This window comes from Anolis sagrei, chromosome 5, assembly GCF_037176765.1.
Source record: "Anolis sagrei isolate rAnoSag1 chromosome 5, rAnoSag1.mat, whole genome shotgun sequence".
Classification (NCBI taxonomy): domain Eukaryota; kingdom Metazoa; phylum Chordata; class Lepidosauria; order Squamata; family Dactyloidae; genus Anolis; species Anolis sagrei.
In genome coordinates, this window is record NC_090025.1 from 53,793,398 (window position 1) to 53,808,134 (window position 14,737).

General features: G+C 38.5%; 1 protein-coding gene across 1 annotated transcript in view; it reads left to right on the forward strand.

Moving 5' to 3' along the window:
• Window positions 1-8,205: 8,205 nt before the first annotated feature.
• Window positions 8,206-14,737, forward strand: part of RXFP1 (relaxin family peptide receptor 1) — a 37,054-nt gene continuing 30,522 nt past the window's right edge. The window contains exons 1-2 of the mRNA XM_060778781.2: window positions 8,206-8,497; window positions 14,264-14,419. Coding sequence (XP_060634764.2) covers window positions 8,449-8,497; window positions 14,264-14,419 — 205 coding nt within the window. The 5' untranslated portion in view covers window positions 8,206-8,448. The remainder of the gene's footprint in view (window positions 8,498-14,263; window positions 14,420-14,737) is intronic.

Below are 14,737 nucleotides of genomic sequence, written 5' to 3' on the forward strand. Positions count from 1 at the left end.
TCATCTGTCATTGGGGATTTGAGAGTCTGAAAGTGTTTGACTAGAAAGACTATAAGAAAAAAATGAAGTCCAGGAATGAAAACACGATCTGACTAACAAAGCAATCTGGTGATTATTTGAGTTTTCAAGGCATTGCCTCCATAGTTAAGAATGAGATTGAAATTGAATGTCGTGTAGTGGGATGACTTCTAGACTAAAACAGAGTTTGAATCTCTGCTCAGTTGTGAAAACTTTCTAGATGTCCTTGGGTAAGTCATACCCTTTCAGTTTCAAAGGAGGCAAGGGCTAGTTCTCTTCTGAATCAATTCTTCCAATACAATCTCACTATAGGCTCACATTAAATTCATCAGAAGCCAGAAACGACTTAAAGTCAGACAATAAAAGAAATATCAATGCTGTTTCAAGTATTCTGCAACACTTCTAATTTAGTCACTCATGACACATAGCTGCATAGTTTGGCAAACTACTTTGTAAAAGAAATCATAATTATAGCTTATGACACTTTCACATTCCTTTTTTATGTTTCCATTTCTTTCTAACTCCTTAAAAATCCTGCTTTTAATGTCCTAAAATGGAATAAAAGGAGGGCATTCTTTCAAATGCCTCCAAAGCATCAAAATGTAATGAGAAAAACCAACACATAGACTTTACTCATAGACTACTAGCACCTACATTCTTTTGTCATTCCTTACATTCTCATTACCTCCCAAACCAAGAAGTTAGAAATAATAATATTATTTGGAACACAGTGCTTTCATGGTTTACAAGGCATGTATGCAAGTCAAAACTATGAACATCTGCATGAGATATACAAGGTGCCCCCCCCCCCCCCAAATGTATACACCTTTAGTAGCTGGACAATTTCTTTTTGCACTCTTTCCCAAAAAATATGTATGCATGCACCCTTAATAGGATTAAATATTTCAATTACAATCAACTGTCCCAAAAGGCTGTGACTTTGTACTTCAAAAAGGTGCCCAGTATATTGTTGTACAGGGATGACAATTTATATGCCTTACATAAAATTAAAATTCAAGATGGAATGTTTAACTCTGATTAAATAACACAAGCCAACAAGTGTTTTTCATCAGATATTATTTTAGGTAATTCTTACAGATCTGTGTTTATTTTTTCTCTACCATGTGTAGTTTCTGCAATGAGGCTAATCGAATAATTAATAAATTTATGCACTGATGTCAGTAGAATCTAATTGATATCACTGTGTAAATGCATTAATTATTTGATGAGTCACATGCAGGGGCGGCTCAACCCATTATGCAAAGTCAGCATTCGCAGTATAGTTGATTTTGCCCAAGGGCGCTCTTGAGGTGCTCTTGGGGGAAAATAGGCCTTGATATATGCGGGTTGTAGTTACTGGGATGTATAGTTCACCTACAATCAAAGAGCATTCTGAACTCCACCAATGATGGAATTGAACTAAATATGGCACACAGAACTCCCACGACAAACAGAAAATATATATCAGTGATTGGTTTGGGGGGGGGGGGTGCCAAAATACTGTTTGCTTACCATTGAAAATTACCTAGGGCCGCCTCTGGTCACATCGCAAAAACTACACGTGATAGAGAAAAATTAAAACAGATCTAAATTCAGTGCGAAACATTCTATAAGAATGACCTAAAATCATATGTGACGAAAAACACTTGTTGGCTTGTGATTAATTAGATTCTACTGATATCAGTGCGTAAATGCATTAAATATTTGATTAATGTCATCACAAAAACTACAAACGATACAGAAAAAAAATAAATACAAATATGAATTCAGTGTGAAAAACTCTATACGAATGAGTTGTTGTGAGTTTTTCAGGCTCTACGGCCATGTTCCAGAAGCATTCTTTCCTGACACTTCACCAGCATCTATGACAGGCATCCTGCCATAGATGTAGGTGAAACGTCAGGAGAGAATGCTTCTGGAACATAGCTGTACAGCCTGAAAAACTTACAACAACCCAGTGATTCCGGCCATGAAAGCCTTTGACTATCTATAAGAATGACCTAAAATTATATCTGATGAAAAATACTTGTTGGCTTGTGTTACATGAATATGATGTTAAATGTGCAGTAGTCCACTATAATGTATAATTCGTCATATTTTAAAAAGTTGATGTGAGGGAAAAAATAAAGACATATTTCAAATCAGTATAACATTGATTTAAACTGAGCTATTCTCATTTCTGATTATTACAAAAAGTTTGACTTAGTTGGCTTGTGTTATTATTGTAACATTAAGCTTCAATATAAATATATTTACTTAGTTTTCAAACAATCACCGTAGCTCTTATTACCTGTTAACCTATATACATTTTTAGGCTTTGTTATTTATTTAAACTGAATTTCTTGAGAGAGAGGTGTATTTGTTTAGATCGTGCCCAGTGTCTTCTATGCCAGGACACATGTCAGTTTTCTTTCATCTTCTGAAGGAGCTCTTCAGTGTGCTGATTCCTACCCTTCAAATAGCTCTTTTGTATGTCCGAAATAAAACCCAGCCTGGCTTCATCATGTTCCAGATAGAGATGTAGTTGGCCACCACTGATTCAGAGATTGGTAACTTGAAATCCTCAAAATTTTATGGAATTGTCACTTCCACCAATTTTAGAAAGCATATTGAGTTGCTCTACACCAATATCTGGAAGTATCACTTGCCTCTGATTTAGATAACTAAAATGATTGGCTTATATTCATATACTAGAAATATTAATATTAATTATGTCTATCAATGCTCAAATAACATACCAGATTTTGTGCTATTTTAAAAATATACATCAGTGTTTCTCAACCTTGGGTCCCCAGATGTTTTTGGCCTACAACTCCCAGAAATCCCAGCCAGTTTACCAGCTTTTAGGATTTCTGGGAATTGTAGTCCAAAAACATCTGGGGACCCCGGATTGAGAACCACTGATATACATGATCTCCATTCAATTTATTTCTAAATATGTCATCCAAACATTTTTTGCCATTCTATATTTTTAGTTTCTTTCCCTCCAGTGAGCAGTTGCAAGGGAAAGATACTAGAGACAAAGTTGAAGTACTTTGGCCACATCATGAGGAGACAGGAAAGCCTAGAGAAGACAATTATGCTGGGGAAAGTGGAAGGCAAAAGGAAGAGGGGCCGACCAAGGGCAAGATGGATGGATGGCATCCTTGAAGTGACTGGACTGACCTTGAGGGAGCTGGGGGTGGTGACGGCCGACAGGGAGCTCTGGCGTGGGATGGTCCATGAGGTCACGAAGAGTCGGAGACGACTGAACGAATGAACAACAACATATTTTTAGTTTATTTTTTAAACAATTTTTGTTCAATGTTTAAATGTTATCCTCTGTTGATCGGGATGAGTGCGATTTTTCTGGACAGAGTCACATTTTAAAATAATGAGCATAATGATACAAATATAATGACAACCAGAGTGTCTTTATTCCGCCATTGATCAGTTATGGATGATTTCAGTATGTCACCGTTCAATTCAAAAGTAACTCTTTAAGAGATGCTGTTAGCATGCCAAGGTTGATACACGGAATTTGTTTGTTTTTAAGGTGTTGTGACTATCCTGTTAAAATTTGGACTAGAAAATGCCAGTATAAAATGGTTTAAAAGTATTTTCGTTTGGGCCAAAGCAGGTATTAGTGTGTCCATGGTATCTGCTAGTGTTTGATTCCAGGACTCTCTGTGAATATCAAAATCCATGGGTGCTCAAATAATATTCTATGCAGTAGTATGGGAAAATTGTGTACTTTATATAAAGTGGCAAAATTAAGATTTGCTTTTTGGAGTTTTAAAAAATATTGTCAAGATGTGGATGAATAAATCAGTGCATGCAGAATTTGTGAATATTAGACATTTATTAGAATGAATGTATCACTTCTCTTAGATGTCTGGATTCACACAAATTGTAGCCAGGAACTTAAGACTCATCCTATAATATTCAGGGGATCATCGCCTTCTGGACTCACAGATAAAAATTGATTTTGAAGCCTTTTAGTAACATTTCCCATCTACTAAATGTTTCTCATCAGGCCTTCCAATCCATCCCAGAACATTTTGCATGGTCTACATATGCCAATGATCTTGTTCTATTTTAATAGAAGCCTCCTTCTGATTTGTTTTAATAGACTTTGAAACCAAATTAGGTCTTTTATTTCCTTAATTGCATTGAGAAGAAAGCAGCCAAATGAACCATCATTAGCACCAGGCAAAGCTTCCTGGACTGATTTTCCAAATGTTTGCATGATCTTTTATTCTAGCTGCAAACTGTTCCTTGTAGCCAACAAATAAATTTGCCAGGGCAAAAGATAAAGGGCACGCTAATATTTAAATCTTAATTGCTTTTGGATGGTATCTTCCAACATAAATGAGCCAAGAGTGTCAAAATCTCCACTAAAAAAGGCAACTTTTGACCACCAAAATGTATTAGCTTCTGCAGCTGAATAAATAATGCAATCCTGTTATATTAGATTTGCATGTTTATTTTAGTTATAGTAAATAGTATTCTTTAGATTTCAACCTCTTGTTTGGCACAGTTCTAAAAGACTATATCCATTGGGAAATTTTAAAAAGGAATCCTAAGGTTCAGAACAAAAAATGTGACTGGGAGAATTAAAAGGGATATCCAATAACATCCAATGAAGGCTCACTCTCAGAGATCATGGAGTGGATCCACGGTGGTGCAATGGGTTAAACCCTTATGCCAGCTGAACTGCTGACATGAAGGTTGGCAGTTCGAATCTGTGAGATGGGGTGAGCTCTTGTCTGTCAGCTCCAGTTTCCCATGCAGGGACATGAGAGAAGTCTCCCACAGGATGGTAAAACAACTGGGCATCCTCTGGGAAATGTCATTGCAGATGGCCAATTCTCTCACACCAGAAGCAACTTACATTTTCTCAAGTTGGGCTTTAGCACAGCTGGTTAATCAACAGCAGCAATAGATCACACCAAGCAAAAGGTTGGCTGTTCAAAGCCTAGGTCAGGGTGAGCACCCAACCTTCAGCCCAGCACACTGTCCACCTAAGCAGTTCGAAAACAGCTGTGAGTAGAAAAATTAGGCATCACTTAAGTGAGGAGGTATTTTACGACACCATAGAAAGGAAAAACCAGAAAATGCCGGTGATCAAAGAAAGAAGGAAATTTGTGATCAAGGGCTCTTTGTCATAGAGGATGGAGCGACAGCACCCCCTGTGGCCGGAATCGAGCACAATCTCCAGGCTGCCGAAGCTGGGAAAAATACCGACCTATACCTCTATCTGTTCTCTGTCCTGTCTAATGGCATTGAATGTTTATCGTGTATGTGTTCTGTGATCAGCCCTGAGTCCCCTTTGGGGTGTGAAGGGTGGAATATACATGCTGCAAATAAATAAATAAATAAATAAATAAATAAATAAATAAATAAATTCTGGTCCCAATTCAAGGTGCAGGTGATTACCTACAAAGCCTTAAATGGTTCAGGACCTGCCTATCTTCGCGATCACATCTTCCCCTAAGAACCAACACGAGCCCTAAGATCATCTGGGGAGGCCCTTCTCTCACTTCCATCTCTGTCTCTTATTATTATATTATGACATGATAAAAAGTGATAATGGAAGAGATGAGGGAAATAGAAGACAGTAATGAAGGACAAAGGGGAATTGATACTGGGCAGGTAGCAATGTTCACAGTGATACTCCTACACTGCATTTATTGCAGTTTTTCTACTTTGTATTTATATAAACTCATGTAAGTTTGTGTTGTAGATATAGCTTAGCATCCTGCTGTGTTTGACTTCCATAGAACAAAATGGGGGGGGGGGGGGGGGGTCATTCCTCTTGGCATTCTATTTACTCATACTTTTTGTTGAGAAACACACAGAATCATAGAATCCTACAGTTGGAAGAGACCTCATGGGACATCCAGTCCAACCCCCTGCCAAGAAGCAGGAAAATGGCATTCAAATCACCCCCAATAGATGGCCATCCAGCCTCTGTTTAAAAGCCTCCAAAGAAGGAGCCTCCACCACAGTCAAAGGCAGAGAGTTCCACTGCTGAATAGCTCTCACAGTTAGGAAGTGCTTCCTAATGTTCAGATGGCATCTCCTTTCTTGTAGTTTGAAGCCATTGTTCTGTGTCGTAGTCTCCAGGGCAGCAGAAAACATGCTTGCTACCTCCTCCCTAGGACTTCCTCTCACATATTTATACATGGCTATCATGTCTCCTCTCAGCCTTCTCTTCTTCGAGCTAAACATGCCCAGCTCTTTAAGTCACTCCTCATAGGGCTCGTTCTCCAGATCCTTAATCATTTTCAGTCATCCTCCTCTGGACACATCTCCCTTCAATTGTGGTGCCCAGAATTGGACACAGTATTCCAGGTGTGGTCTAACCAAGACAGAATAGAGGGGTAGCATTACTTCCCTGGATCTAGATACTATACTCCTACTGATGTGCAGTATAATCAATATCAATGTTGATGATATGTCCACAATTTGGTTGACTTGCCTCTGTATGTTTTTTTTTTTTTTGCCATGACACCAAGAAGGATCATAGGTAGAATTATGTCAAAAATCTATACATTTTTACATAGAAAGAAGTACATACAAGATAAATGTGGTTAGTAGCCAGTCAACACTGGGCATACAGTGGCACTGCTTTCCATGTCATCATTAACTCTGTCTGGTATTTTTCCCTATCACTTCTTTTCCCTTTCGATTACCTTAGAAAATCTATTAGGAAGAGAAAGATGGGTTAGATTCTTTGTGACCAGATGCTAGCACTAGGAACACTAGGAACTGTTTGACTGGAAGCCTCCCCAGAATCATTGAGTAATTCAGTCTAATGTAATCTTCATTCAAAACTTGGCTTAAATATAGACCTCACAGAGATTGGATTCAGTTAACTCCTATTCATTTGTTTGTTTTTCAGTTTCTCTCACTTCACCTACTTTACATGCCATCCACTTCGATAAATAGTTATAGAAAATTTGATTATGCGATAGTTTGTAGTATTTGATTGCCTTATTTTGTAGAGATGCTATTTTTATGTACAGACATGATTGCCTGTTCATGGATAAATGTCATACTTCTATGGTCTCTGTAAGTATGAAAATTAGCTAAACCAGGGAGCTGTTTTGATGGAGTCAGTTGGACTAAATACATGAACATTGGCCCTAACTATTTCATGGGAGGCTAGGCTAGCTATTCCATGCCCTCATTGCACCTACAGGCAAATATATTTTTATTTAAGAAAGTTTTTATTGATAAATGTGGAAAGTATAAAAGATGAATTAATAGGAGGAGACTCAGGGCCCTTCCACACAGCTATATAACCCAGAATATCAAGGCAGAAAATCCCAGAATATTTGCTTTGAACTGGGTTGTCTGGGTCCACACTACCATATATTCCAGTTCAAAGCAGATAATCTGGTTTTTATTCAGCTGTGTGGAAGGGGCCTTACAGTGGTACGAGTATTTACAATCGGCGAAATGATCAAGTGATATAAGGAAAAAGTATAATGGGGGTAGGGAATATACTAAAAGGAATAATAATAATAATAATAATAATAATAATAATAATAATAATGACATAAAACATGCATAAGTAGATAAAAGATATGCTGTAGAGGTAGATGTAGTATAAGTTGTAATGGGGGAAAGTTAAAAACTGATAAGAAGTGTGCTCAAAGATGTGTTTGACTCTATTTTTACTGGGTTATGAGTTTTCCAGACTGTATGAACATGATCCAGAAGCATTCTCTCCTGACATTCCACCAGCATGTATGGTAGGCATCCTCAGAGGTTGTGAGGTCTGTTGGAAACTAGGAAAATTGGGGTTATATATCTGTGGAATGTCCAGGGTGGGAGAAAGAACTCTTATCTGTTTGAAGTAAGTGTTAATGATTCAGTTGGCCACCTTGATTAGCATTTAATGGCCTTGTAGCTTCAAAGCCTGGCGGGTTGCTGTCTGGGGGAATCCTTTGCTGGGAGGTGTCCTACTTAAATGAAATCATGGTTTAATAATTATTGTTGTTGTTAAATACCTCAAGTGGTATTAGTACCAGCAGCAGTAGCAATGAAAGAGACCCTTGGCTGTATTAAACAAATGATTGCATTTTTTGGCCATGGTAACTTTGATCAAAGCATAATTTTTAGCAGTACTATCTCTTTTTTAGCTGTCAGGGGCACAGAAAGAAAAACCTAGAATAAACAAGGAGAGACTGTTCGTTCTTTGAAACTTTCCACCCCCACTTCCTTCTTTTTTTCAGTGCTGGTTGATCTAAGCCTATGCCTCTCTTCACTGGGAAAAGGAGGGAGGGAGGAAAATTGCAAAGGAGAAAGACCAGAGAAGCAAGGAAATTGTGTATGAAGCTTCCCGTGAAGACTTGCCTAGCCAACAACAGAAACTGCTGAGGCGTTGCATGGAATCTGGGGGACAGTATTAGATCTCTATTTGTCTGTTACATCACAAAGATGCCACTTGATTTTCTGTTCTGCGTATTCTTAGTGATTGAAACAAGCGGTGAGTAATTCTTTCTGTTTTCTACATTGAAATATATAGGTAATAGACTCCAGAAATGAATTTACTCTTTGTGATATTTTTAAAAAACATTTTTCTTTGATGAATTTTTGGTTCTTTGAGACAATGACGTTTCAGAGTTTTTAGCAATGCAAATGTAATGTATGTCCGGCAGCTGTTATACCCAAGGATATGAAATTGGCTCAGAATTTTTAAACATGACTTTAAACTGATTGGCAAGCTGCATGCAGACTGTAGCACTCTCCTTGAATTGTCATACATACATATATACATACACACACACACACTATGGTGGCTTTCTAGACTGATTTGTATTTAACTCGTTCTTTCTTGGGAAAACTTTTCATTGTGTGATATTAATATTCTGTTTCAAAGTACAGTAATGTGTTTGCTCGGTTGGTTGACGCTCTGAAGGATGAAACACTGCAGGATGTAATTGCAATTGGAGAGAAACAGATGACAAGTGTCATTGATCACTTTTATAAAGCTTTATTGGTATATATATACCCCATCCTCAACCCCTCAACCTCTGAGGATGCCTGCCATAAATGTGGGTGAAACATCAGGAGAGAATGCTTCTGGAACATGGCCATACAGCCCGGCAACTGACAGCAACCCAAATAGTAAATAACTAGTCTAGACACTTCCTGCAGCATTCAGGCTTATTGTTAAAATGAATATATTTTATTTTTTCTAAAATCAGAGAGACTGCTATAAATTTATAGCTACACTTGAAACATATATCTACTGAAAAGGTACCCTTCTCTAAACATTTGAATATTTCCATCTGGAAATATTAGAAAGGGCTATGCTGTTCATTTGGAGACATAGGTTTGGATGGGAGAACACATTACAACTCAACTAGTGGTAGAAACCTGGGAAACAAGAAAAGAAGAGAATTCGCACAGATCACTTTAAAATAGCTCTTTCTGAGTTGTTCCAATGTCCAATTTATATTTCTATTTCTTCATTGCACACTGTAATCTCTCATCCTGTGCTTCCCCTCCGGATTACTTTCTCCCATTTTTTCTTGCTTTGTGTATGTGCCGCTATGAACTGTTCACAATGTCCAGCAGTCTTTTCCTTTTAATTTTGTTATTGCTGTATGTGGTTGACCTTTGACATCCCCAGCCATTTCCCAGTCCAATAGAATAGATTCAATGGGTCTACTCTAGTAAAAACTAAAATAGAATTTGTGCCAATGAATATTATGACTATTGGTACTGTCAACATCAATAGGACAGTATAGAAACACAAACTATATTTGTTTTACTTCATGTGACATCATGATGTGATCTCTCTGTACCATGAAATCTTTTCTGTGCATCTCAAAGCCAAGTCCAGAGCATTCAGAAAACCTCTGGAGCATATTTTCAAATATCATTGAATGCTCCAGTAGGAAAGAAATTCCACCGAGATAGCAGCTGAGAGTCAGGCCCAGCATCCCCCACATCAGAAGCAACAGGAGACTGATTTCCCTCCTCATTACCCACATCAGACACTGAAACACAATCACAGGTTCAATCACAGGCTCAGGTTCAATCACAGGCTGAGTCCCAACAGCTGGCCACTTGTTTATAAGGTGGTGAATGTGTTGTTAAGGCTTTGGGGTTATTTTGGTGTCTAAGGAACTGAATGAAATGCAAAGATACAGAATGGGGGACTCATGGCTCGAGAGCAGTATATGTGAAAAAGATCTTGGAGTCCTTGTTGAAAGATCTTGGAGTCCTTGTTCAAAAAGATCTTGGAGTCCTTGCCGCCAACAATGTGATGCGGCGGCAAAAAAAAGCCAATGGGATTTTGGCCTGCATCAATAGGAGCATAGTGTCTAGATCCAGAGAAGTCATGCAACCCCTCTATTCTGCCTTGGTTAGACCACACCTGGAATATTGTGTCCAATTCTGGGCACCACAATTCAAGGGGGATATAGAGACAAGCTGGAATGTGTTCAGAGGAGGGCGACTAAAATGATCAAAGGTCCCGAAGAACAAGCCCTATGAGGAGCGGCTTAACGAGCTGGGCATGTTTAGTCTTAAGAAGAGAAGACTGAGACCAGACATGATAGTCATGTATAAATATGTGAGAGGAAATCATAGGGAGGAGGGAGCAAGTTTGTTTTCTGGTGCCCTGGAGACTATGACATGGAACAATGACTTCAAACTACAAGAAAGGAGATTCCATCTGAACATTAGGAAGAACTTCCTGCCTGTGGGAGCCGTCCAGCAGTGGAACTCTCTGCCTCAGAGTGTGGTGGAGGCTCCTTCTTTGGAGGCTTTTAAACAGAGGGTGGATGGCCATCTGTTGGGGGTGCTTTGAATGCAATTTTCCTGCTTCGTGGCCGGGGGTTGGACTGGATGGCCTATGAGGTCCCTTCCAACTTCCATGATTCTAAATGCTGGATAGCACCTTTTAAGTTCATAATAAATTTAAAACTGATCTTTTGAGTAATGAATCATGCACATTAATTAATTTTGTTCCTTGGAATTCTTCTTATTTAAGGTAGCTTTCTCTACAGATTCATGAACTATTTTTTGAATTCATTCATTTAATCATTTGCATAGCAAAAGTAATATTATGCAACTGCCACTTAATTTACTCAAACACTGGAAAGAAATCCACTGGAAATCAGGAAATCCAGCATGAAACATCTTCACAAATTCCCTGAAATATAATGTAAAGGAACAAATTGGAAAGCGTGTTAGGGTGCCAGAAAATAAGCTTTAATGTTCTTTGCATCACATTAAAATTATATTACACATGGCAATATTCAATGTTGGTGATCAAAACAGGCACAGGAATACACAAAAAACCTAAACTGGGAGATGGAATTTCTGTAGCACAACAAAATCCTTGTTTATGATCTTTGAGTTTATGTTGATGTTATACCCAGTATCCAGGAGAGTACAACTGGAGAGAACAATTCAGGTCTTGGTAATACATATCAAATATGCTATCTCAGCCACAATTAATTCATAGATAAGATTGTATTTGGACTGAGCTGCCATTTAACTAGAGCTCGAATAGTTTCGGGTTAACTAGTAAAGCAGCTAGAAACAATTTGGTTGAAGAAGAACCAGATGAGGATGCAAGCATATGATATAAAATCAAAAACATTGAAATTCTTTAACTACAGTGTCAAAAACCTCTACAAATCAATGCATGATTGCTTCATTCTTCATTCTAAATGAGATTAGATTAATCATTCCAGTGGAAAGTCTGCAATATTGCTTTGAGTACATGTACTGCTTGATCCTAATGAAGATATTAGAGATTTGCTCACTTGGGACTGGAGTGAACAGATAGGATTGATCTATGAGTAACCAGTTTGTCAAGGAAAAGTTAGAAGAGGGGGAGAAAATATTTTATAAAGTAAAGGAACTAAGAAGACAGATAATGGTGGGATGTTCGCAAAGTTAATTAAAGAGGTCAGTCATCATAATGAACTAGGGCAATGGAGTGAACTCTTGGAATTATATTTGATAAGCAAAGTGGCTGTTAGTTTGTTCTGCTGGTTGATGGAGTGAACCAGCAGTGAGTGAACATGAAAGGAAACAACTATTTAGTTTCCACTGTAACAGCTACCTTGTCACAAACCATAAACCAGAAACAGGGTGGAGGAGACCTCCTTTCCTTAAGTGCCCTGCCAGTCATGTCATTGTTGCAGGTGATGTGGAGGGCTATGATTCTTCCCACCATCTTTTTCTTCCAGCCTTGATGACATCATTGCTCATGACAAGAACCTTGATTGTACTCCTTAAGTTGTGGGTGTGTATTTGCCTTCTCAAGCATTGTTAGGTCTGTAGCTGTTGTCAAACAACTCCCCAAATCCCCCAACCATTGGCCATACTAGCTGAACTAAGATCTGCTGTAGAGGTCCAAAGGAAGTGGCTCACTAGAAGTGAACAGGGAACATGTGTGAAGGTGGAGTAAGAGTTGTTAGAATTACTGACTATAGGAGAAATGTCCTAGGAAGAGCAAAGTTCTGTAGGTTCCCACTTATTATGCTGAGGGTCTTCATTACTGTGTGAACTACCAAATAGATTACCAAGGAAATAGTTTGTCCAGTCTGTTGACATCCTGCTTAAATATGCCTTTGTTTCTCTCCACCTCCTCCTCATCTTTATTCTGTTTGGCCAATAGGACTTTACACATACAGTATTTTTATATGGAAAAACAGTTTATCTCACAGGTCCCCTTTGAATTACATGCCATCAATTAAATCACTCTTCTAAGAATGCGACACTTGCAGAGTAACATTCTCGGGTGCTTTTTTTTAATGCTGGCAAAAAATGCTAGATCCAAACAAACTTCAGCTGGGCAATTTTTCATTCTTTCATTTAGCAAATGTTGTCAGTTCTCCGACAGGGTACAGAAGATTTCCACGTGTAAATGTTTGCTCTCACTTGTGGCTTTAATTAATACTCCCACGAAATTTCAGGTCTTGGTTTTGTTTCTCAAGTTTTTTAAAAAGGCAGATTTTGAAGACCTATGCCCATATATAGAGTGCAAATCCCAGCTATGTATGCAAAGACAAATTCTCCCTTTCACTGGTTCACTAGTAAATATATAGTTTGAAAATTATGGTGATCATGTTCACAATTCGCATGCAGAACACTTATTCTACTATTAAGCTATGGTCCTTTCATGAACTTGCAATAGAGCAGTGTTTCTCAACCTGGGGGTCAGGACCCCTGGGGGGGTTCCCAGGGGTGTGTCAGAGGGGTTGCCAAAGACCCTCAGAAAGCACGGTATTTTCTGTTGGTCATGGGAGTTCTGTGTGGGAAGTTTGGCCCAATTCTATTCTTGGTGGGGTCCAGAATGCTCTTTGATTGTAGGTGAACTATAAATCCAAGCAAGTACAACTCCCAAATGTCAAGGTCTATTTTCCCCAAACTCCACCAGTGTTCACATTTGTGCATATTGAGTAGTCATGCCAAGTTTGGTCCAGATCCATCATTGTTTGAGTCCACAGTGCTCTCTGGAAGTAGGTGAACTACAACTCCAAAACTCAAGATTAATGCCCACCAAATCCTTCCAGTGTTTTCTGTTAGTCATAGAAATTCTGTGTGCCAGAATTCCATCTCTGGTGGAATTCCATCTCTGGTGGATTTCAGAATGCTCTTTGATTGTTGATTAACTATAAATCTCAGCAGCGACAACTCCAAATGACAAAATCAATCCCCTCCACCAGTATTCAAATTTGGGCATATCAGATATTTGTACCAAATTTGGTCCAGTGAATGAAAATATATCTTGCATATCAAATATTTACATTACAGTTCACAACAGTAGCAAAATTATAGTTATGAAATAGCAACAAAAATAATTTTATTGTTGGGGTCACCACAACACAAGGAACTGTATTAAGTGGTCATGGCATTAGGAAGGTTGAGAACCATTTCAATGGAGGGTGTGACCGTGGATTTGGGTCTCAGCAACATATCCATTTCTGAATTTTGCCACTTGCATGGTACTATCCTTTGCCATTATTAGTAATCATTTACTCTTGAACATCCAGTGCTGTGCTTCCAGGACATAAAAAGAAGAAAAAAGAAGAATTTTTATCTCTACAGAAATGGAGATAAAGCATAATATGTGACCATGTCTCCATTTCTTGTGTCGAAATTTAATGCAAACTGTTGAATCATCCAGGAATGAGTCAGTCAATCATTTGCTCAGAGTTTGTTCAATCTGACTGATTTTAATTTCTTTAAATAAAGTCTAGCCTTCTTCTGTTTGTTTTAATAGCAATTCATGCTGCTTCAAGAACTCATGATTTGGAAATTGGTGTCCCGTGTCCTCTTGGCTATTTCCCTTGTGGAAATATCACAAAGTGCTTGCCTCAGCTTCTCCACTGCAATGGGATAGATGACTGTGGGAATCATGCAGATGAAGACAACTGTGGTAAGCTAACCACAAACTCTCACTTTCATGAGTTCACACCACACCAGCACAATTCATGTTTTCAAAGAGAGACATTTTTAGAGTTGAGTCAAGTTTTCTGAACTGTTATTGACATGTGCAGTCAGCCCTTCACATTCACTGGGATTGGGAACCCTGTGACAGTAGAAAAATTGTAAATTAAAAATACTAGTTTTTTACCTGAGACAACCCCTCTGTAGGAATCTCAGTATCTTCTAGTGACCCTATGCTAATATCTAATGCAATGTTTCTCTCCCTGGGACCCCTGGGGAGATTGTGAGGGGGTTTCAGAGGGATCGC